This window comes from Copadichromis virginalis, linkage group LG5 (genome assembly GCF_057382275.1).
Source record: "Copadichromis virginalis isolate Kocher_CV1m ecotype Utaka linkage group LG5, C_Virginalis_male_GT1.1, whole genome shotgun sequence".
NCBI classification, from domain to species: Eukaryota; Metazoa; Chordata; class Actinopteri; order Cichliformes; family Cichlidae; genus Copadichromis; species Copadichromis virginalis.
In genome coordinates, this window is record NC_140622.1 from 10,896,051 (window position 1) to 10,921,975 (window position 25,925).

The 25,925-nt window shown below is 42.0% G+C and overlaps 1 protein-coding gene across 7 annotated transcripts in view; it reads left to right on the plus strand.

Moving 5' to 3' along the window:
* Positions 1-989: 989 nt before the first annotated feature.
* sema3fb (sema domain, immunoglobulin domain (Ig), short basic domain, secreted, (semaphorin) 3Fb) overlaps positions 990-25,925 on the plus strand; it is a 59,605-nt gene continuing 34,669 nt past the window's right edge. For all 7 annotated transcript variants that reach the window (XM_085455839.1, XM_085455841.1, XM_085455837.1 and 4 more), the window contains exons 1-2: positions 990-1,423; positions 3,343-3,524. In XM_085455839.1, the coding sequence (XP_085311965.1) occupies positions 3,407-3,524 (118 nt within the window). In that variant the 5' untranslated portion in view covers positions 990-1,423; positions 3,343-3,406. The remainder of the gene's footprint in view (positions 1,424-3,342; positions 3,525-25,925) is intronic.

A 25,925-nucleotide genomic window follows, 5' to 3' on the forward strand; every position in this document is an offset into this window, starting at 1 on the left:
TGCAGTGCATCATATATGATAAAAACCCCAAATTCTTGGCAACTTTAGATGAACAAATCTTTATTTTAAACAATTTAAATTTAATATTAAGAAACTCAGCCCTGCTGAGTTCTTTTTATGCCCAGTCTGTCACTTATCATCTTAATTACTGACAGATTCTGAAACAGGTGTTTCATAGTTTTTTCTTGAGCACTGCACAACTTCCCCAGTCTTGTATTTCCCTGTCCCATCTGTTTTTGAAGCATGAAACTGGCTCCAGCTTCGATGCATGTCTATTTTTTAAAGGCTGTTTTTCAACATTTGTCTTTTGAGTTAAATTTGAAATGATTTGAAAAGTATTGTTGTCTGATTTAGTTTTCTATTTTACACATCTGTTTCTGGTTGGTATACAGCCTTTGAATTGCCAGTTTGTGAACACTTTCGGCTGTCTCATTGTATGACCGTATATCTATAAAAAGGACCCTAATCGTTATTTTCTACTTTGTTTTACAGACAAAGTAGAAAATAACTAATTATTAAAAAAAAGACTGATGACTTATTACACTGTCATAACACCACTGAAAGCCCATAGTTAACAAATAAAGACCGGCAGACAGTGGGACCTGGCGCAGAACACTTTGTCTCTGTTAGTGCGTTAATCCTGATCTTGTTTAAATAAGGTGTGAACCCCTGATAAAATCGTCACAAGGGGATGATCCTAAAACTTTCTGCTTTGATCTCTGTGTAATAATAAATGTTCCATGATGAAATGGTGATACAAATACACTTTCAGTCAGCTACGCGAGACCAGAGCACAGTATAAAGTCTATTCTCTGACTGTGGTATGATAAGGTAGTAAATCACGTCCGTCGTCCCCCCCCCCCCCCCCAGGCTGGCAGGCTCACTGATGGGCGGCTCGGCTTGTCGCTGTCCGCCCTGTGGGTGTGTTTAAGGCAAATGGGCCTCTGCATCCACCTGCTAGCGCCCTGCCTCCCTACAGTCAGGAGCGCCCAACTTTCCGACGGAGCACACGCTACGCGTCTGGACACCGCGGGGACTTTTCTTGTATCGAGCGGCTTCCCCCCCACGAGATGTTGATTGTAGTCGTGCGACGACAGCATCCAATCGACTCTCGGTCACGCACAAGGTTCAGTTAGGAACATTTTCTCCCTTTTTATTTTCGCGCAACTGTAATTTTTCTCATTGTGTTCACTGACAACTCCGGGGCCAATAGACACGCAGTGCGCACAGGTACAAAGTGCCCCCACCCCACCTCCACCCCACTCCTGAACGGGGTTCGACCAGAAAGCCGCGCCGGGATTTTCTATTGTTATTACTGCTTTCAACTTGGAGAGAGAGAGAGAGAGAGAGAGAGTGATCGATCTGTTGGAATTGGTTTGTTCAATGACTTGCAAGGCTGAACTTATATCCGGAGACCCGTGAGGTAAGCCTGTATGGACTGTTCCTTTGTGATTATGTATCTATGTATTTATTTTACACTTTATTTCCTTATTATGAATATCACGCAACATGTTACCTGCATACAGGATCGCGCTTTTTTTTGTCAAATACTTGAATTTATGATTGGCACCACGCCTTACCGACTCTCTCATTTTCTTTTTGAAACAATGAAACAGAAACAGCAAATTATGATCATTATTAATTTCTTTTGATCGGAAAATCAATTCCAGCGCGAATCATTATCACTGTTTATTTAATAGCTGTGCAGTTTACCGTGCGCTCTAATACCGCACCAGACTGTTTACAGTTCTGTCGTCCATGTGTAGCCAAGACTGCCAGTCTGTTACACACATTTCAGCGTGTTTCAGCAACATTCAACATTTTTGCATGAAATTTGTTTTATTATTATTATTCATTGCCGAAGAACACATTCATACATGCACGTGAATAAAGTTGTATAGTGTTTTATTTATTTTTACATACAATACAACACTGAGGAATTTCCCTGTGTCACGGTAACTGTGAAATGTTTTAAAAAATGTTTTTAATCGGCAGCAAATGCAGATGGTTATTTTCTTGTCTGCTGGATTAAAGCAGCGCTGTAGCCACTGAGCCCTGTCCATCCAGATTTTACTGGTTTCCGTCTGTAAGTTTTAATGATTGCATTACATTTGTTCAACACATGTCAGTTAATAAACTGTGAAGAAGCTGAGACCTTTTCTTCTTTTAAGCTATTTGGACTAATATGATGTTTCCATGACTAAAAGGGTTTTTGTTTTTTTGTTTTTTGTTTTTGTAAACTTTTGTATTAATATTTCATATCACTGTCTATGACATACATATTTGTATTTTTTACTTCATGGTACGGTGTGTCTTTCGCAATCCTCGGTGTCATCTGTGAGCGGTGCCTTGTTTGATTTCATGCGCTTGTGCGAAGGAGTTGGCCTCTCTCTTAGAATAAACAGCTGGATGGTTTACAAATTGTAAACAGCCGAGGTTTAAACAGCTGCTTTTACTCATAAATTCGCTTCAGCCAACCAGTCTGAAGACTGTTCTGCTCTGTTGAGGTCTCTGAAGGTGCTTTTGAGGTGGAAATTCGTCCAATGTTTGAAGTGTCAGTGGTTTGTGCGGAGAGGAGATATGCAGGCTGTAGGTGTCCGGTCAGTGAGCTCAGGGAGGCTTTATGGGAACAAAGGTGGAAAAGAAAAGTTTTGCAGGTAAAGAGGTAGCCGCATACACGAGTATTTCTTATGGTCAGTCACATATGTGTGAAACATCAGCTGCTTAAAGGTATCTATACTTCATCAACAATTAATGTCACCACCTTTTTTTTAGTTGTTCAGCTTTGAGGCTGTCATTACTTGCAGGCCTTTTCTTTAATCAACAGCTAAGACCTGTATTTGAGATGCATCAATCACAATGTTATTTTTGTGCTATTTTCCTTAAGTAAGTGTGAAGTTGTGGTATAGCCTGGCATTAGGTGAACCCAGTAATTACAGCGTGGTGTCATGATGCAGGAATGCATTTTGGTTGCGTGTAGAGGAGCAGAAGAAAAGCTTCAGTGGAGTCAGCGCGATCCTGCCATTATTTTGTCGCGCTCTGAAAAACAAACATAATTTTTACCAAATGGAAGCAATGTGCAAGTCTCTAAAAGTCTGGCTCCTTTCCATTAGGACTCATCAGTTTAATGAAGCTCCCAGAAATCTGGGCGTAAACTCTGCACCTCGGTGCGGTGTCGCCCAAAACTCGCAGTGTGATGGGGCCCTTGGGAGATACAGATTTGACGCGTCACATAAAATTATAAATGAAAAACAGGCTCACGGTGGCAGATTCTTTTTTGGTTTTAAGTGTAAAGTAGAGTCAGCATCTTCTCTTCTCACGTGTTTCTTTTTGTCCCTGCAGATTTAAAAAAACAAACAAAAAAAAACAAAAAGCAGCCTTTGGAGCTACAGGAGGTTGGTCCACCATGCAGCTGGACGGTCTGTGGACGGTCCACACCCTCCTGGCACTGTGCGGCTTGGCTTTTGGGAACCAAGTGAGCAATGAGCCACTGGCCGCGCCCCGTGTCTTCATCTCTTTTAAAGGTGGGAACCTGAACTGCTCTCTTCTACCCTCATCTTCCCTCTTGCTTCTAATTCTTGGTTTACTCCTGGCTTTCCTGTGTTTTAGTCAGTGCTGGTTTTTCCTCTGCCATGAGTTTGCTCACCGGCTGACTGATGAAATGACAGTTGTGCAATTGGAGTGATTGTGGCTTTGATAAGTTCTTGAGGGTTTTTCAGAGGAAGAACTTAGAGCATCACCAGAGCAGCGCTGCGCAGACCACAAACAAATCATGCAACTCTCATACGCACGCTGCTCCCTTTCCTCAGACCTCCAGGCATCATAATAACCACCAGATGCTCCCACTGGCCTGTATTGCACAAATACAAACACAAACAGTGACGGAGCAGATGCACATATTGAGAAATGTGTACGTCTCGCCCATTTTGAGAGCATATACATGATTATTGTTTTAGTTAATCAAATGCAGTGTCTTTATCTTCAGTCTTCTTTAGTACTGAATCTCTAAATTGGAGCCACAAAGAGAGATGGGATAATAAGGAGCATGTAATAACTCCATGGCCATTATGTGATTATTCTCTGGTGAAGCAGATGCACTTTGGGAGGCGGGGGGAGGTTGTATTTGTGCGTTCCATCGGCCATACAGATTAGGTGAGATGGTCTTCCGGGTTCTCCGGGGTGCAGAGTGAGAGAGAGGGTATTACCAAGAGCAAATTGCCAGGATCAGCCAAGCAGAGCGACATCCCTGGGGCCTGTCCTGCTCGTAGATCAAGCCTTTGATTAGCATCCAGAGAAAAGCTCGGGGAGCAAGCGGCAGCTCCCCTGTTTGCTTTTGCTTTCTTCGTTTCCCAGCGCTCCCTGGTAGTACAAGTTGACTTAATTAAGTGGACTGGCACAGTTCATTGTCGAAGGCGTTTTCCTGCTTTAATCAAGTGGGATTTAACACACCAGTGAGCTCACATCCCGAGTTCAGCAGTTTTTTCATTTTCCAGATATCATCTTAGTGCTGTGTTGTTTTAGAGAGAACTGTGCAAATTGTTTGTGTGCGTGTTGTTGGTTTTTTTACTCTATAAGCTGTTCTGTGTCCAGTGAGCTTGTGTATAGGTTCATCTTTGGATGGCTGAACTTATATATTTGAAAGCGACAGACTACAGGCGCTGTTCTTTGGCTGACAAGGAAAAAGCTGGGCACTGCTGCTTACCTGTGTATGTTTGCCTCTCTAGTCAATATGAATTTCACAGTCTACTGCTACTGCCTCTCTCAGAGGAATGCACCCCCCTCTCCATTCAATATTATGACTCCCTCTGCCTTAATTGCTTTTTTGAGAGGGGCCTTGTAGTCCTTACCTTGGCAAGCTGGCTGCACTTCCCCTGATGCATCATGATGTGTAAAGTTTTTTGCTTGAGCTGTTTGGGAAGGCAGTTTGCCTCTGAGCGGCGGCATAAATGGAACACAGCTTGAAGACAAGTATGGGCAATATGCAGGTCTTTTATGGTGAGACTACAGGAGGGTATGAGTTAATTTTCAGGTCCCACTTCATAATTATTGATCATTATGCCAGTGAGTCACCCTGTGAAGAAAAATCTTAAATTGCAGCTATAAAGCTGCTTGTCTGTGCTGAACTAAACACATGTTTCAAACTGATTAACTTGGTAGCAGAGCAGCGAGGTTAAGAACCATGACCTCTGTCTGGGAGGCCCTCACTTCCCTATTAAAGCAGGTAGAGTAAATCATGGGACCTAATTGCTTTTGCCTTTCCTCCATGTCGCGTGTGCAGCTTTTATAGCAGGAAAACACGTTCGGCGATGCTAAAATAACCCTCTCAGTGTACTTAGAGGACACGGGAAGTTGAACAATGTATCTGCTCATATGCATTTGATAAAAGATTTGTGTTTGCAAAATCTAATGGATAAAAAGTCTAACGGATAAACTTAGCAAGTAGACTTTGTTCAGGCTTATCAGCTGAGGAGAAAGGGCAACTCTGGCTGAAGAAGCCTTCCTCACTTTAAACAGCAAAAAGCTGTAGTCAGTGTCAGATGAGCAAATTGGGGACAAAGCAAACCCATAACAACTAATCAAGTGACTTTTTTTTTAAGTCGACTGGCATGATAGACTCTTATCAGATAAGTAGCTTATTTACACAGTGAACGTTTTGATATTAAAATATCTTCCTGTTTGGGGACTGAATCAATTATGGTTTCAATAACAGTTTTTAACACACAGTAATGCACGTTTTCTTCTGTTTTAATGATTTTAATGGAGACATGCATCCTGTGGAGATGAAAACCTGTCTATTGTAATAATCACTTTCTGGCATCTTTGAGCTAAGTTATCTTAAATAAAGCAACCAGTCTTCGTTTAACACCAGATACAGTGCATTAGTGAAGTGATGGGCAGAATTGTGTATGTGCTCTACCCTTTTCTCTGAGACTCCCAAGTCACGCAAGATCTGAGTTTCAACATTTTAAGAGTTACATTTTTTCTTTTTTTTTTAAATCTTTTAAATGTTCTGCTTATATCACGCTGTGTTGCAGAAAACATGGCATTTTCTAAATGGACAAAACACTCCAGGGAGGAGGGAAAAAGTCATGCTGCTTCTGTTGGCCCACATTTCTGCTATAACATGTTTCAGTTCCTGCATAAAGTAGATCCAAATCTAAATCCATACTAATGGCTCTGCTACTCTGGGCACATGAACTTTAGCCTCATCTGGGCTGCTGTGAGTTCATATGCTTAAAATAATCGCAGAACATCACTTAGGCTGTGCTGTGTTCTTCAAATGCTTTAAATGCAGTTGTTGACATAACGGGCGTGACCGGTGATTACGAAAAAAAGAGAGAAGAAGAAGCCTTTTAATGTAAAGTTTTTCTTAGTCTGCTTAATTGCTAAGGCAGACGGCAAACGTCAGCTCAGAACAAACAGAGGCACGGGGTCAAGAGTCTCCATGCAAATTTTCACTTTGAAAAGTCAGGCCAGCATAATCTACCGCTGAGGGTGGAGCCATGTCTTGCACCACAAAAGAGCACTTCAGAATTATCACCTTTTGGAAACAAGCTTCTCACACTTAACTTCAGCAATGCCACTCTGTCCCGTCAGTACAAGTAAAAAGTCCTTTAAATGCCATAACATCATCAGGATTACAGCACACTAGCCCCCACCTCCTCCCTCTGACTGCGCATGAGGCCAAAGCCACCGGGATGACGGCAGAATGTGGGTCAGCTCCGCTACAATAAACAGGCTCGCCACAGGCAGTGCAGGTGGCAGTAAGAGAAAGCCACCCTGGCTCATCATTAAGCCACATATTTCTCATCTGCACGCCCTCCTGTGAACGGCAAACAGCGGGCTACTATTTTTACCCCACAGGAAAGTCTGTAGTCTATATTGGGTGAGAGTGCATGTGTGTTTTGGTGGGTGGGTGGCAGCGTAGAGGGTTAGAAACTTCCCTTTGGGGTTAAATGCCAGGCATTCTGGTATGTGTCAACCCGTGTTATGGGGTGGTTATGTTTCTGTTTAGCTTTTAATTCCATCGAGTAACAACAGATGAGGATCAAATCTGAAACTGTCATGTAAAAAGCAGTGTAGCAGGGAAGTAGCTGCTTCGATAAGTCAGTAGTTTGGTATCGCTTCGACTTTGGGCTCGGCCTTTTACAACCAGCCTGTCACTTGTCTAGTAAATGTTTAAACTGTTATTGCTGTTGTTCACACAACACATTCCCATGGTCACTTTCTTCTTTGGAGCTATAGATTAGTTGCCCGAATGAACCCAGGCTCTTAACACTTGTGACCTTATCGGCGTGCATGTTTGAGTCTGAAGCCTTAAGTGTTTATTCAGCATTGATTGTTTCAGTGACAAATGCAGTTTAAACTTTTGATCTTTTGTATTATTACTTGTGCATTTGCTGACAGTAATAACAACCTGCAGCTTCCCTTTCAGTTTCTTGATGCACATCTGACTTGCTTCAAGCATACTGGTAGAATTTCACCCTCGCAGTAATATTGCAATGGTGCCCGACCGCGTGCATAAGCCACGAAACCACTGACCCTGTCGTCTGGGGCTGCTGCTGATGTTTTGCTGTGATCTCTAATTACTGTTTGCGAGGCCTGAGTCCATATAAACCCACGGCAGTAGAGTAATGACTGAAAAAGCACTGAAAACCACTATTACTTTGGCCACGTCCCAGACCTCAGCTTGTCTCCACAGCAGCTAAGCTCAGTTATATTTAGTGTAAAACTCTCTTCTCCCTCGGCAGCCACACAGAAGTCATTTGTGGCGCTGTGGTTAACCACTGAACGCAAACGGCCAAGTGGTGACGGTGGTTTAAGTGCAAGTGTAGTTTGGTCCGGAGCAACTTGTGCTCTGCTGCGATCCAGCTGTCAAAAGTGTCACTTAATTGTAACGTCCAACTTGGCCTGGAAACCACTGACTTTTAATTTAATGGAGTGGGTGTAGAGAAGAGTGTGTATATTAAAGAAAAAAGAGGCTGAGCCCGATGTTCCAGGAAATGGTGTTAATCCTCCGCTGCGGTGTACATGACTTCAAAACATTTGTATTTGTAACGGCCGCTCCTTAAACTTTATGGGGAAAATTTGTCTCTCATTTATAATCACTGCTGAGGACTTTAGAATTCACACATTTGTTTTAATTTATGGACATAACTTCTGTTGCGTGGTTTTCCTATAACTTCACACGTGTGAGGAAACACATTAAGTGGGGATTTGTGCTCAAGCAATTAAAAGCTGAGTTCATGTTAAAATGGGATGCAGCTCAGCCTGAAATCTATTTATCTCTCTGGCCAAGCTAATTTCTGAGCACAGCATGGTTTATGTTCACTTCATTGAGCTTCATTTAAATCTTTTTAGCAGTTGGCGTAAATGAAATGTGACTGCTGGTCTGCAGCAGTCCTCACCCAACTTTAGGCATGAATGCTTGTCTGGTCACAGGTAATCAGTGAACGCTTCACAGCGGTATACGTCCAACGGCCTCAGACTGAGAGGTCAGACTCTGGGATCGATTATCTGTCTGTCTCTGCCCCCCTGCAACCTTAACTCTGCCCCCTATTTGGTGGATGACTGATAGTACCGTGATTACATTTTATTTCTGGACCACTGAGTCTATTGTTTTGATTGGAATGCACTGAAGATGAAAAATAACAGCGTACTTTTCACTTAAAGCACAGTGTCATTAGAATTTGTGTCTGTGGATAATATTTTAATGTGATTCGCAATGAATCAATATGTGTTGCAGGTTCTAATTATTCTTTTCTTCAAGTTTTACTCACATCCGTAATGAAAAGTAATGTAATCTGTAATGCATAATTGCTTTTAAATGTGCTAAGAATTTATCGTCATAAAGTTTTGCAATTGAATTTATTCATCTGTTGGCCATAGACTGCAGTACTGCAGGAGACAGTGCTCCTGCCACCCTCACCCCTCTACTTGTCAGGTATATGTGTGGGACAGACGTGTGATATTCCCTGAAAAGATGAGTCTGTTGGCTCCTTTCAGCATGTTGCCCCTGAATCCAGCAGTAAGCTGATGCCCCGTCTCTATCAGTGCCAATTTCCTTCTGCAAATAAACTCGCGTTCACAGTGTCATCTCATAGCCAACCGTTAGCTCTGTCTGAGCCTCCCACCTGGCGCTGATGCTGCGCCTCCTGGAATATGTGTTTTATCCTCTCACTGCCAATCGCTGTTAAATGCGCACAGGCTTTTCTTTATGATGGTCCATGAATTGACTCATTGTGTTTCAGTGTTATTGAATATAGCCGCTTGGCACCTCTGCTTGATTCTAATGCCATATGGCTGTGAGGTTGTAAAGAGTATCACATGCTGCTTGGGTGGTCCTAAGGTTTGATAAAAGAGGGAGTAGTATCATTGCTGGGATTCTCTTTCTTCAGCATATGGTTACTGGATGTAGGGAGTGTGTGTGTGTGTGCAGGTGTGTGTGTGTATGTGTGTGTGTGTGTGTGTGTGCGTGCAGGTGTGTGCAGGTGCAGAGTTGTTAAGAGAGAACATTGTTCTTATGCTTCTGATGATTGTGGGCAACCAATGAAGGTGACAGCTGATCCCCCACGCACCACTCCCATCCACAACCAGTTGTGCTGCCCCTCATTGAGTGTCCTTCCTGTTAAAAGGGGGATTTTTCATTCCCATTGTCATCAAGTGGTCATTCATTCAAAAAAATATATCCAACATGCTGACTTTCAGTTCTACCAAATTCTATCTGTGACTTTCTGCACATATTTATACTTCACACCTGCACATATGGATAGTATGCATTCAATTGTTTTATAGTGTTGGTTGTGTGTGTGTATGTATGTATGTATATATATATATATGTATATGTATGTGTGTGTGTGCTTCTTTTCATGTGTGCCGAGAATTACCAAATTAAATTTCTTTACGTGTGAACATATAATCACAATAAAGGACTGTTCTTCTTCTTCTTTCAGTTAGTTGAATACATACATACACAATTTCTTTTACAATAGGTCTGTATAATATTAATTAATTTAATGGAATCTGATCAAATGAAATTTACTTGATCGGTATGCAGTTTATGCGAAGCATATTTTCCAAGCATATTGATTATTATTATTGTTTATTCATTATTATTATTATTATTATTATTATTATTATTATTATTATTATTTGAATAAATAAACTTTTGATTTGATATATTTCAGTTGCATTTTACTCTTAAAATTATTGCTTCATGTTTATGAGAATAAACAACATTGTTTTTAGGGTAGGGGTCTGATTGATAGGATCTTACAATATGAAGCACCTGGAAGTGACTGTTGTTGTGATTTGGTGCCATAGAAACAAAGTTGAGTTGAACTGAATTAAAAATGGTTGCTGTAACCAATTAACAGTTTAACTACTGGTCATATTGGGTAAAGAAAAGCCTGAACTAATTTCAGAAGCCTGAACTGGTAAATAACTCCACTCTAACCATAACATATCAAAATAGCTGCCAAATAGTCTGTTAATTTCAGCTCAGCTCTAATCGAACTCTTATGCCTTAATGTCCTTTCTCCTTCTACTACTTAGCTAACTTTCTCTGGCATCGGAACTACAGTAAATGCACGGGGACTGGGGTGTTTTGGATTCCTGGCGTGTCAGCGGCGCTCTCTTTTTGCATCTGCAGTATGAGATCTGTCATATCGAGAGCAGGACGTTTGCGCTTTGGTCAGGGTTTCACCTGACGAGCAGCCTTCTGAGTCAGGTGACTCGCCAGTGAAACCGAGATGGTCTCTCAAAATGAATGAGGACCCAGTGTTGTCTCTCCATCTTGTCTTTCAAGGGCATGTTGCTGCATCTAATGCCGCCACCCTGACTCTCCTCACAAGACTGAAAAATACCACCCAAACTGTCCAGATATTGTTGTAATTTTTTCTTTCTTTCCACCAGTAGCTATCTGTTGCACATATGTTTTCTATTTATGGAACTGTACACTCTTCCAGTTTTTTATGAAATTGCCAAAATATGCAGGTTTAGAGCACTAGAGATCTCAAACCGAGCAGAGGACGTGGTTATGTCACAGTATGGACAAATGTGTTGGAGTCGTAAATTATTTTGCATGTTGAAACCAAGTAATGAGGTTAGATGATGTACTTTGTTAGTTTCTGTAATCACAACAAGCTGCCAGGGAAAGGTTTTACTGCCAACAGTAGCCTAAAACTTCTCAAAGGAGAAAACCATCAGTCACCCTTTGTTGTCATTGTACTACATTTTCCTTTGTTGAGGAAACTGATAATAGATAATGATGTAGCATTCCCAGCCTTGACATCTTGGTAACCTGGTTGGTATCTAGCACACCTGCCAGTCTTCTAGGCTCGTTCTTTCCAGGTGGCATAATTAAGACTTCCTGTGGGACTTCATGTCTTTTCTCACTTGTGAAAATAGGGCATTAGCGGAGACCGGATGAACAGGTTGAAGACTCAGACTAGCTTTGTCTTTGCACTGCTGCTGAGGCTGAACATTGTATATTCTTAGCACCAGTGTTTCTCTTGTGGCAGATTAAGGTGTCAGGGAGAATAATGGTCCAGACGGCTTACACAAGTTCTTGGATCCAGCTCAACCTGCGCCCAAGTTTCACAAAAGGTTTACGGTTTCGAATGTGGCATTGTGTGTTTTCCTTTAGGAAAATGTAACTCAAGAGAAACATGGTAAAAAAGACAGGAAGCTGTACACAGAGGTGTGGGAGTAAGATAATGAGACAGGTAAAATGAATTCAGTGGTTGCCCAGGTGAATGGCACCTGCTTTGAAGTGCTTCTTTGTCTTGTCATCTGGGCAGATGGATGACTTGATCCCTATCACGGTCTAATACTCACCAATTTCTGTTATCTTAGATCATCAGACAGAGAATTGTCGTTGCTTTTTGAGACTTAAAACTGTGGATGGTATTCAGGTTTGAGTCATTTATCTGCTCCTGAACACTTCCCTTGAAGCCAGCCTGTCAAAGCACTCTTTTCATTGCAGCTCATCCAGAACACTGAACCACCTTGTCTTCAACCTCTGCAAATTCACCCCGCCACCCCCAACGCCAACCCCCTACCGGGGCTGTATGTAGACGTTCATATCATATTCAAAGCACAGTTCTGCCATACCAGGTTTTGAAGGTAACAGTCCCTTTCCTCTCCTGCCTTGTACCTCCTGGTCTGTGACTTTAGTCCTGCACACCACCCCAAACTTCCCCGGGGTAAGCTGCAAAAAGACACTTGGCTCGTTTTTTGCTGCAAACAGCCAAATCATCACTTGTTCGTTCTTGTTCCTTACTTAAGGCTTCTGAATGCTTACCTCACTCTAGCCTAAAGAGTACAATCAGTCCACGTCTGTAGTTGCAGGCTTTTAACGTTATCTCTTCACGAGGTATCTCATATCACCCTCATATCAAGACGCTAAGTATATAGGAGTTGCTCAGGAAGGTCAAGTGGGAGGGAGTGACCCAGACACAGGAGGTCAAGGCCACTGTCACCTTCTGATCTACAACCTCAACATTATTTCTCACCCTCTGACGCTGGGGGGTAGTATTTCAGATGCCTCTTGCAGACTTGGAACTCCTAAGATGAGCCCTTTTTTCGTCCCTGCAGTAAATCCACCATAGCTGAGATGGTGCAATGCACTGTGACGTCATAGACTGCATATTGCCAGTACAGATTAAATGCTGCACTGGACCATCAGTTTGTTAACTGTCAAGACAGAAATGCTGATAATGTTAATGGTATGTTTTCTATGCTTTTGCTGTGTAAACATATTTACTGTGATATCTGACAGCTTGTTTCAATGAGGCCCCAAATTGCTCCCGATGGTCAGGCCGCTACCTTTCATAGCAGCTCTCTGTGTGTGAGGTCGGTCCAAGTACTTGAGCACTTTGGACAAGCATAGGTTTACTATGTACAGTATGAAATGATTTGTTTTACAACTAAAAGATACTGTAGACCATTTATTTAAGTAGAAGCACTGATAGCACCCAGTTAGTGCTCAGGTAAAGTATGTATAGTAACCATGATAAGATAAAAATATTTTAAGTATTAAAAGTGATTGCAAATCGATTATTGTTTCTCATTCATTGACTTTGGGGCAGCATTTTACTCTTGGAATTAGCTGAAGTGGAACAGATTTTTAAAAAAACAAGAGTATTTTGAGATTTTTGTGTGTTTTGCATGTAAATTAAATAATCTGAAAAGCACCTAGTAGCACAAGCTGTCATATAAAATCTACTGGAATGAAAATAATGTTTATTCCTGATATGCTGTGAAAGTGGAAGTAGCTCAAATTCCAACTTAAGAACAAACCATAAAATTTGCAAATATATTTAAAGGTGGCTACTTTTCACCAATTTATTTTTCTAACAATATGCTATATTTACATTTGATCATATGAGGATTAGTTAGACTGTTCAACAAGCAAGCGGCTACTTTCTGAGTAAAGTTTTAAATAAAGTGTTTACATTTGACTCCCACTTAATCTTTGTCATAATAATCTTGATAGAGATTAATGTTGAAAAAAGGGTTTTGCAAACATTAGGTCATGTTAGTGAAGCTGACGTAATCGCTGCCATGTAGTTTAAGTCATAACACAGAGTTTTTAAAGTGCGGTGTACAAGAAGAGCATACATCCATAAATATCTTTTTCAGCTGAAGCCCCGGCTCCATTCATGATGTTTCTAGTTGCTGTGTATCAGTGCAGCTGGCCGCAGTGATGAAACTGGATTATTTCTGCTGCGCTGTGACTTTTTATTGGGGTTTCAGAAAATTTAAAAAAAGTGATAGTAAGTAAATCCAGGGCAACATTTGACCTCTTCAGATTCGCATTTAGTGACAAACAAATGTTCATTATCAATCACCAGTCACCCATACTGCTAGGACAGAGAAAGTCGTCTGTGAGATTGGAGTGCAGAACACAGAAACTGTGCGCTATTCAGCTCATAAACTGCAGTCAGCAGTTCACCTCCCGCCTAAAACCTTTCACCATGTTTAGACCCTGCTTCCCACCTCTTCATCCGATCACTGATGAGGTCATACATTATTCCACGTTGGTAAGGGGAAATGAGGCCGTTTGGAAGACACACTGAAGAGTTTAACCCATAAGAGCACTCGGGCATAATACAATGCATGCACTTTGATGTCTTTGTTGTGGTGTGGTTTTGAAATGCTGATTTGGAGATTTCTCTTTTGCATGTTGGTGGAGTAGGTGTTAATTGCAGAGTGTGGGGACGGACTCTTGATCCCACCCATTGAGGATGGGCTGGGGCCGGCAGTGACCCCCTGATAGGCTTGTTTTTTTGTAAATGTCCCCCCTGTGGTGTTGTGTCCTCTTGATTGGTGAGGGAGATGAAAAAGGGGAGACCCTGGCATGCAAGTCCCCTTGTTGTTGTTGTTGTTTGGCGTTGCCCACACACTCTTCCCCCTGTGAAGGTCCTATAGCTGCAGGGGTGTTTGTGTAGGTTTGCCTCTTATTCATAGAAGGTCATTCACATTCTGGGAGACCTGGGGGTGGACGTCAAACTGGCATCAGGCCTTTTTTGTCAATGAATGCCGCACACAGGATCCCCGCAGGCCTTTTACCGTGCTTCCTATAGGATTCCTCGGTCCGGGTCCGAGGAGCACCACTGTGGCGCTCCAAAGGGAGGACAGCAATTTAGAGTGGAGGTGAAAAATGAGGTCCTCAGATGGGAAAATGAAAATCAACAAGAGGAAAAGAGACTGTTTACATCCTGCACTCCACCTGGCACGCTGCCAGACCAACAGTGGGAGATGTGTTGCAATATAAAAGCAGAGAGGATTATGAGTAGTAAGGGAAATATTTGTGAAACTATTTGGTAATGCCCTGGTGTTGCTAACTTTGTTCTGTCATCCTTTTCTTTGATTCTCTCGGCGAGATGTACATGCTCATGAGCTCTCCAAGCCTCTTATTGTTTTGTAAATCTTCAGATGAAAGAGCGTGGTGTTACTGTGTGTTCTAAGTCCCTGTTTGACTTCTTAACTCAGTTGCTTGTTTTCCTGCTTAGCCCTTCAATGGTGGGTTAATGAATACTTTATTGCCACTTTACTGTGTGGATCTTAGTGGCCGTATTTAATTTCTCCCCCCTCGAGGGACGTCCTGTGGCGTTTCCCAGAGTTTCGGCGCAGCCTACTTTGCATTTCTTTTCTGCGAGAAGACAAACGCGCCTAGAGTCCAAGATGAAGCGCTCTGACAGAGGGAGGCCAGGACAGAGAAAAGGGGATGAGAGGAAGAGAGGCAGGCACAGAGTGAGCTAGGATTTCACTCCCACTTCTTTCCCTCCGAGCTCTGAATCAGTCCAAAGTTCCTCTCATGGGCTACAGTGTGGATCAGGTTTTACCCCTGCTTGTCTTCTCCTACCTTCCCAAGTTTTGACATGCTTATGTTTTATCTTTCAGGGTGGAATTAAAAGCAGCACAGTAGGGCTGCACAGTCAAGAATAGAGTTGCAGAAAGTTTGTTGGATGAGCTCTCCAGGATAGACACAGAAAAAAAACATAAACACAGAAAACCCATTCAGTAATCATACACCATGGGATGTGTCCATATTTTGTCATTTAACTGGAGTTGAGCTTCAGTGGTGTGGATTTCAGGGAGCAGTGAATGCATTTCTGTGTCACTGTAGTTGACACCTAGAGAAAAAAGACAAAGCTCTCAGGTCCACCTCATGTGGGTGACCACTGATATCATAGCCCACCTTGAAAGTGTTTCTTCTCTTCACTCAAAATGCTGTCAGACAGATCTCAGTAATCCTGCTCAACTGTGATGAGTGTTTGCTGTTTTAAAGCCTGTAATTAAGTCAGTTAACCTCCCCTCTGTTCCAAGAGGTTCCAGAGAGAGAGGTTCCAGGGGGTCCAGGCGCCCTTCTCTGTCACATGCTGAACCCCGTGGTGAGCGATGGGTTTTTAATGGAGGCCTCCCAGCACAAAACCAACCTGAGGGAATATTTAAAAGATTGGCACAAAACAAAAAAGCGCAGGAATGAATAAACAGCCCCTTCCTGTCTCCGTAAATTTGGAAGCCTCCTTTTTCCAAAGGTAATTGATTGGAACAAATTAGCAGCGGAAAGATAAACTATGGCTAGGTGAGATGCTGGGCTTCTGGTGATACGCTCTGGGCATAATTAACTGTTGCGTTGAGGCCCGTGGTAAAGCTCGCCCCTGTGTTTGCCGTATTAGCACTAGTGCTGGACTCTGTGGAGACGATCTGTAAATCTACTCTACGTTCAAGCAAAGTGTTTGAGTTGTTTTAGGGGATGCAGTTTGTTTCCACAAAAGTATTACGCCAGAAATAAGAAAAAAAGTTGGGCGTTGCTTAGACTGGCAATGATGTGGGAGGCACTTGTTGCACATGTGCTATTGTGGTGGTTGTGGTCATCAGTTTGGACATAGGGTATTGTAGTTGCACCTCATATTGCACCTTAAAAAAAATCCGTAGTGGCATCAGAGACTAACATCACAGTCAGAAGTAATTACACCATGACTCAGTTTATTATGATTTGCATGGTTAAGGGAAAAGCAGGAGTGTCTTTTAGCTAAAACTAAGGCAACAGAACATGAAAGCTCAGTGAAATAAAATCAACAGAAGATGATAAAACCTGGCATATTTAAATTATACCTAGTTTAAGTTGCACATTATCGGCTTTCCATTCTCTTTCTATTCTTGCCAAAGAAACTTGCAAAATCTAACAACCAAGTTACGTCAAGTTCTGAAACAGCTTTTAACACGCAGACACCAGAGTTGCTGATAGATGCAGCGATGAGTCTTTTCACAGCTCAAGCCTACCTCTACCTCTGTGTCGTTCCAGGTTTAACACATCCACACTTCTTTCTCTTAACAGTGTGCTTCAGCTGCTCGGCAACGCCTCTCGAGATGTCAAGAAAATTCACTTTCATGCGTTAATCAGACGGGAAGTCTGAGCGAGCTCTGAAAAGAGTTGTCATGACCCCAAACAATCACTGACACACCTGATACTTTACCTGTCACAGGGTTCCCTCTCCTTTTTAATTCTCCTTTATGAGCCGTGCCTTCATTGTGAAGAATGCTTTCATGTGCTGTTAAATGTCTGTTGATATGCCTGCAGACATTTTGTCCTTTTGTCGTTAGGGCTTCACACACAAGGTCTGCTGTTAACATTCTCTAATAATGTCATCTAAATTAGGGCTGATATAACGATATATATCGAATGACAATATAAAAACGTCTATCGTTTCATTTTACGCTATCATTTGTTTCGTGGTGTCGCAAAATAAACTGTTTACGGCAATATTTTTTCATCGTTCTGATGGTCACTGTAGTGGCTATATTAATTTCTTAAGTATTTCTTAATTTCTAAGCAAGTGCGACGTTCGTGACAACAGCTGTGTGCAGATCAACAGTGCATCATATATCGAGTGCGGGAGAGAGTATGAGCGTGCAGCGTTTAAAGCGTGGAAGTACTGACCTTACTTTGAGTTTGATTCCATAAAAAGTGACAAAAACATTAGTGTCCATTGTGCGTGGGAAGAAAACTTCTTTTTACAGCGAAAAAAACCCCCTAAACTTCCAAGCAAGCACTGAGTGCGCTACCACGTAATGGGGAACTCACAGAGAAACTCGCGGATTCTTCCACTGACCGCCGCGGCACACCTGCACCAGGGTAAACCTCCGCCTACCCAACTCCTGCTTTACAGGTGAAAATAGAGCAAAAGGACCGCTAGTCTTTGACTTTATTTATTTTCTGCTGTGTTTTACTTGCATCTATTTGAAAGACTGAGTGTAAACACACACAAAAAACAAACATTATGTGCTGGAATGTGCAGAAATTAAAATATTAAACAAATTTCTTCCAGTCAGAGAATGTTGCATATAATTAAATTTTTGCTTGATGCATAAAGTTAAAAGATTAAAACTAATAAAACAAGTTTTAAAAAGAGACTTTTCCATTTGATTACATTTTGTGTGATGGATTATGTAGAAAAAGTAGAATTGGGCTGAAAGAGCTGTCGCTTTATCACCTATTCAGGTTGTAAATCGTGTTTTTAAAAAGTAACTAAGTAACTAAGTAATTAATTACTTTTGAAAATAAGTAATCAGTAAAGTAACGGGATTACTTTTTTGGGGAAATAATCAGTAATTAGTTACTGATTACTTTTTTCAAGTAACTTGACCAACACTGTTTGAGGTTAGCAACAACAACGGTAACAGCATCGCGTGTCCGCTTGATTATGTTCCACATAAACCTTTCACAATAAAGCTCAAGATCTTGTTGAGACTTTTCAAAACACCGCTTTTTAGTAAAGCTTCCATCTGCAGCCTTGGTTCTCAATCTGACTCTTGCTTGTTTTGATTTAAAAAGGGCCTTGAGGTTTATTGTGAGAAATAACATCTGACAAAATGAGGTGTGCTCATTTCTGCAACCTAGACAAGGTTAAGGGGAAGATGACTGATAGATGGATATTTCTGTAAGTTTCCCATTCTTTCACTCAATTTCAATCAATTCAGTTTTATTTACAGGGCGTGAAATTTAAAACAACAGTCACCTTCTCCCCCATGAGCAAGCACATTGTGACAGTGGGAAGGAAAAAAATCCCTTTTGACAGGAAGAAGCCTCCAGCAGGACCAGGGGCAGCTTTACCAGATTTGTATGCTTTAACCAGAATCCTTATATCCTTATTATAATTATTTTCTATTACTTTCTTTTACCCTACTTTTTAAAAACATGCTGTTTACAATGACACAAATTGTTTACTTAATTACCCCCCTTTGTTTTTTAATGTCACATAATCGTGACACTCATGCTCTGGTAACTTCAGGTAAAGGTTACAACATGTGACATGAGACGAATCTTGATAAAAGATTTTTGTTTGGCGGCCTCAGGCTACGTCCACACGTACATGCAGAAATGAAGGAAAACGCTGCCAGGAACATGCCAAAGCAACAGGTGGCGCTAGATTCCTAACCGTGTAGGCCAATCAGAAGTGTAGAAGCCTCAGTGGGAAAAAGTAAACAAAGCTGGGGCATAGAAGCAGAACCGAGTCGTATGTGTGGAGGGACAGTAACTGTGTGTGTATATGTAAGCATTTAAACACTGCAGAGAGTAAAATTAACAGTAACAGTATTGTAGAAATTCATTTCACGGAAACAATAACGTGGCGCACAGTGTGACGTCAAAAAATGCGCACACCTTTGATGCTGCGTTTTCTCCGTTTTTCTCGTCCACACGTAAATGCAAAAACTGAGTTTTCGAAATTATCCACCCTGGCCAGAGTTTTTAGAAATCTCCGTTTTCAGTGACCGAAAACGCCGTTTACGTGTGGACGAAAGGTGCAAACGCATAGAAAAATCTCAGTTTTCAAAAATACCCGGGTACGTGTGGACGTAGCCTCAGTTTTAGAGCAATTACAGCAGCTGACCTGCTGATCTGAAGCAAGTCTTTCTGGTTGGCGTTTATCTAGAAGTTGAATGTTTTTCAAATATAAACTGAGCATTATGCGTAATAATTTTCACATAATATTGTTTCATGTTTTCTTACTTAAAGAAAACCTTGAGAAGGTTTAAAAAGCACTGATAAATGCAAAATAATCTAACTGCCTGCTTTTCATGTGTATGTCAAACATGCATAATTTGTTTTATACCGGTTAAAATCCGGCACGACCCTTTAATGCTGATGTACACTAATTAATCTCCCACTACTCCCAGCGGTGATACACTGCAGTTAACTGCACATTATTCCCAAATATTTTCTCTGCAGTGAACTCTCCCTGGCTGAGATACAAGCAATATATCTTGGATGAATACTCCACATTCTCAAGATAAACTTGCCCGGGGAAGCAGATTACTCTGCTCATATAGAGGTTCCGCAAGAGCTCTGTTTTGACTTGTCTGGCTTAATTGCTGCGTCAATTAAAATGTTTTTCAGAAACACTGTGTGAGCTGGGCAAGGGCCAGGAGAATTGCTAGAGGCTCCGGCTTGTTCACAGCTGTGTGTTGCCTGCAGTGTTGATGAAGGGAGAGTGAGAGGAAGTGAGGCTGAGTTGCCGAGGAGCTCAAGGGGTTAGCAGCCAAACAAAGGCATAAGGTGCGCGCTCCTGCCCGCAGTAAACAACGAGCGCTGTTATCAAAATGTAAACACAAACATTGGGATGTAGTTAGGCTTTATAGCGAAAGAAATAGACTAAAAAGTCACCTAAATACAAAAAGCATCAGTTGTAGCCTTATGATTGAAATTATGTTCATTTTGTTAATATAGTCACCATGGCCCTCTGCGAGTTTATTATTAAGAGTGGAGCCAATGACAACATACGATATTAACAGGATTATAATTGGAGCTGAATCTTGTTCTCTTTGGCGATGTGTAATATATTAATGTGGTCTCCTTTGGGACATGAAGGACGTGACCCACGATGGGCTTCGTACGAAATTAACGGGTAATTGCCGGGTGCTACAGGGCCACAGATGACTGTGAGAACAAGGCCGCTTTCCTGCACAGATATGCTGGCTGAGAGCATCCTCCCATGAAGAACAACACCATCAGGACATGTGACATGAACCAAAAATGACACGAGTGACGTAGTGCTCCAGCTATCACGTTAATCATGTTGAGCAATGAAGGAAGTCAGAATACATTATTAAAGAGCGACAAAGTTTGTGTATGGGGGAAGCTAAGCTGGATGGATGGACTGCGTTACAGTCTTGGCCCATCCATCCAAGACTTGTTTTTTAAAGCTTGGCCAAGCTCCTTCCTAACCTTAACCACATGTCTGGAACCTTTAAGAAGCAGTCGCTTCAATCCATAAAAAGGATGTTTACCTAAACCTCAGCAAGACAAAAGGAGTGCCACCTTAAGGAACAACTGTTTAGGGTTTTAAGAAGTGTAGTAAGATCAGTGTCTGTGTTACAGAACTAACAAGCTTTCAGATAAAAACCTTCAAGTCGAAGACCCATCACTCAAACTAATTCCTGAATTCACAAACGCTGAACCTCCAAAACAGGAGCTCTCAAACTCAGTAAAGGTGAATGGTGCCTCAAACAGGAATCAGCTGTTGCTAGCTACACATGTCGTGGTTACACTGGGCCCCTAAATGTTTTCCAACTACCATAATTTATTTTTCTCATTTTCTTATTCCAGTGATTATTCGCCCATTATTTGTGTCTGTTTCGCAGCAATCCCGTGAAAGCCTTCCCACTCGGCTTCCTCCCCTCTGCTTTTCTTGTCTTTACCATCTAGGAATTCACTCTCAACAGTGCAGTATTTTAGCCACTTTGTAATCCATACCTCCGACCTCTCCTGTAGCTTATTACCTACTGCCAAGACTGTTCAAGAGGACGACTGCGGGGTCACAGAACAGGATATCCTGCATGTCAGTCAAACGTCAAGGCTGTCAGGTGTCTCCGATTTTAAACCCAAATCGGGGAAAGCCTGACTGGTCATTAAAAATCTCCCAGGGAGGCTGAGTTTTGAGTTTTGCCAAAGCTCAGTATACTTCCACAGCTGTCAAGGTGTCTGTATGTCTGCTGCGTTGTGGAGATGTCACCTCAGGCACTATTCAGTCAAGTAAGAAAGAAACAGGCTTCCTCTGGATTAATGAGGAAGGGATATAATAATGTTGGGATATAGATGAGTTGAAATGTGACCGGCTCTTCTTTTACGTGTTGTTTTTTTCTTCTATAGATGACTTCACTGTACTCTCCCAGGCGTGTTTCCCAGTGCGTATCCCATATATGGGACTGATATCCAGGCTTTTGGCTGAATGAAAAGAAATTTTTATTAAATAAACTTCCACAACCTCAGGATATAAAATGATTTTAAAAGAAATGTATTCTCATGGTCAAGAGACCCCAAAAGGAGTATAATATGGAAAATAAAATCCTGCTCCAGTTTTTATCTGATGCCGTACAGTATGAGATTTATAAGTTTCAGATTTTCTTTTGTCAATTTTGCAATCTCAGTGGTATTGGCCCATAGGGAGTACAGGCAAAGGGAGTGTGCTAAGGAGCATGTATAGCAGTACAGTGAACTTGTTTGCTCCATTTAGACCATTCATTCACTCTTCTCCTCCCCTCCCGCCTACTCCCTGCTGATTTCTGCTGTCATGCCAGCCTCAAAAGTTATAAATCACTGTGGATTCTGCAGCCTTTTCATGGGTTTGTGTAGGGGAGTCCCTTTTGTAAGCTTCAGATGTTTGGGGTCAAAGCCAGGCTATCAACCAAAGCAACCAAAAGAATTGTTGATGTGTGAAGTGCGAGTTTGTAATTGAAACGATAAAGGAAGTCCTATAGGGACTGTATATCATCCCACTCAACAAACACAACAAAGTGTATTAGAGGGATTGTGGACTTCTCAAATGAGGAGGGGGGTGTCTTCAGAAACAACACTTTTCACATTCTACATTTTTCTTCCTCCCGGTTGTGGTGTGGGGCTGCAAGAGCGCAAAAGCGCCGACCTCTGAGTGCACTCAGGCTCTCGGAGAGATTGCAGCCCTGTCAGAGAACACGATGCCGCCCCATTAACTGAGATAAGGCAGGTAGGGATTGAGAGGCTGAGATCAATGAGTCATTATGGGGAGTGCAGAGGATTCGAGGCCCGAGTGGGATGGTTACATTCATGGCTTAGCAGTAGGACGGCCCAGCATTCCCATAACCACTTCCTACCAATCCGTGGAGCGACCATCAGGGTAGGAAAACCCTGCAGGATTTTCTCTGGATTAACAGTTGAGTCCATGTCAAATATTCTATCCAAGAATAATGAGGCAGGGCACAACCTTTTCACCTGACACATTTTCATATCTCCAGAGCAACACATTTATGGATTCTGCTGTTCTGTGAAAATGCTTCACGGCCTCAGGTCTTTGTTCACGTGAAGAAGATTTAGCTCTTAAAGTAAGATAAAATATCGTACATCCATCTTTCTCCAACTGAGTGTAACTCTTATAAAATCCTGGAGGTTAATTAAAGTCAAAATGAGCTCAGTTTGAACATTTGGTTTGTTTTCCATGTAATATTGTGAATAAACTTTGGGTTTGTGAGATTTATGAATCTTTTTTTAAATTAACATTTTTCACAGCATCACAGCAACGTTTTTTCTGAATTGGGGTTGTAAAAAACAACAAAAACAAAACAAAAAAACAACATTATCTATCTCACTTGTGATTTTATTATGTTGATAGTTGCGGCAAAGCCTCAGAAAGAAGTATTTTTTAAAGAAATATGTTGGTGCAGTTTAGTGTGGTTTGGTTTGTGGTGTGATCCCATTTTTCTGTTTTTCCACTACCCATTTTAAATGCCCACTCTTACCTGAGGCACAGTGCTGACAGTCCTCTGTGTTACTCTCTGACTACATTTTGGCTGATATTGATCAAACTTGAAAGGGGAGCCCTTAAGTGAATGTGTAAAAAGTCCTGGTAATCAATGATTGACAGTTGGCATTTCCCCTCATCAAGGTCACCTTGCCAATTTCAGCGTGTGGAAGAGCTGCAGGACAATCAAGAGATGTGAGAAAGAGAGGCTGTTTTGTCTCTTCAGATTTGGCTTTACCAGAGGGAGGTTGAGCGCAGAGCACGACTTTCAATCACAGAAGTACTTCAGCTGCGAGAGCTCGGTAGACCACAACTTAAAGGAGAAAAGGGAATATCGATCTTTGTGCCACTAGCATATCTGCACTCCGCTAGACATGTAATGCTGCTGGGATGGACTTTTTCGGTCTGCAATTACAGCTACAGCTAATTCACCTGGGACACCACAGGATTTTTTTTTTTTTGGTTTTCTTTGCAGTTCAGTTCAGTCAGAATCTATAAAACACACTTTCTTGGTGTGTATTTCTCACCCATTTGATTATTGCACTATACACCTATTGCTGAAAAGAAGATGTATAGCCATGTAGTCAGGGCTTAGCCAAGACAACCTGTGGACTTGAATTTCGCCCCCTGAAGTTTCTACATGTGATTTTTAAACCTGGTTGCACCTGAAGTCATTAAATATATTTTGACAAGCACGTTTTATGTAGCATGTGTAAATAAAAGCTTGCTTCTAAATGAAGTCCTGCTGGGCTGGAAGTGAAATGTAAGACCACTCAAGTTCACAGCTTATTAGCTCCTTATTACAGGTCACATACTGGTAGAGTTATGCTCATAACATCCCAGCTCTTTAGATTAATTCTGTTTGGCTGGGAATGTGAGAAAAAACAGGAGAAGGCTCCCCTGATTTAGAAAGCATGTTTCCTGAGTTCGGAAAGAAATGAAGTGTTTATGGTGGGGCAAAAAGAGGCCGCACTGAGGGGGGGTTATAAAGGAGGAGCAGTACGAAGATGCTTTGGCTTCACGTTCCTCTTTTCGCCTCTGGGGCTGAGGTTTTGGTCAACACTGCCAAAGCAAACACCTCCATATTCCACCACAGAGGACCCGATGTGAACCTTTCACACACTTCTTGGTTTCACCTAATCAGCACCTTCCATCTGGAGTTGCCACATTTATCCTTAGTTTGCATTGAGGTTTTGCATGTGTAGAGAAACTGCTCTAATGGAGACTCTTGGTTCTGTATCCATTACAGCGTTGTTGCATCGTTTGATTATGTTGTGTGCAGTGATGTTTGAAACAACATGACACACCAGGAGTGGCCTCCACTTGCAGGCCAGGGCACCTCCCCTTACTGCAAAAACTGCTCAGAAACAGCTCAAAGAACACAAGAAACATAACCAGGGCTATTGACCTGACCTCTCCACAACCCCCAGATCTCAGTCTGATCAAGCATGCACAGAATTATTCAGAACACATCTGATCTTCTGGGGCTCCAAACAGCAACCCCAGAAACCAAAAGATCAATTTCTAACATCCCACTCAAGTGGATGAGAGACACCACAGGACACCCTGAGATATGTTTGTGTCCATCCGCTGAAGGGTCAGAGCTTTTTTGTGGGGAAGAGGAAAACCTAGACTACTTGAGCCAGGTGTTGTCAAAGTTGTGGCCCATCGTGTATACGTGCATGCTACACATGTTATCAGTATGTTTGAAAGATACAAAGGGAGGAGGCTGAACACATCACTCTCGCACCCACTTGGTCTGCTTCACTCTCTATCCATCTCAGCAGTTATCAGGCTGATTTTAACATCCTGTTAGCTGCCGGGAGATTACCAGTGACAAACTGGGATGGCTAAATCGGCTTGGTAAACTCGCTGACCCTGCAAACCACCACCCACCCTCTGAGCTACTATCTCCTTAACACCACCTTACATGGGAATAGAGCACGGTTGGCCAAAATAACAGTCTGAACACAGATAAAGCTCAGAGGAAGCATGTAGGAGAAGACTGCAAAGAACTAACTCCCTAAAAAAGTCGATCAGGCCAAGTAGGCATGCATACAGTACAAATTCATTGACCAGGCGACGTGAAATGAACTGTTCCTGATATCATAATAACTTGTTTTACTTATTTATTCATTTCTTTTTTTGCCTTTTTGACGTAAAATGCAAATTGTCAGTTGGGGACAGCATAACCCACCACACTGATTCCTAGGGTCCTAAGAGAACCTATTATCTTGTTATGACTTAGAAGCAGGATAAGATTGCAGAGCCTTAGAAGCCCCTTTAAAACAACACGGTTTAGGAACAGCAGGCTTATAGCACCAGAGAGCATAATGAAGTCACAGTTTAGCTTTTTGCTGACTTGTAACTTCTACGCGGGTTTCCTTTAGTGGCCAACAAACTGTTAGTTTAGTTCAGAAGGAGTTAGCCCTGTGACCCTTGGTTCCCATGGGTGCATGTGTTTGGGGTACAGCTCATTTAAAGCTTAGCCTAGTGAACGGTCCCAGTGAGGCAGTGGCAGCCGAAAACACAAAGCTGTTTATAAAGGCTAATCGCCTTCATTTCAGATGAGCGCCCTTTAAATAGAGAAAGTAAGTGATTAGGCAAAATGCAATGAAGCTGCTGACATACATGTGGAAA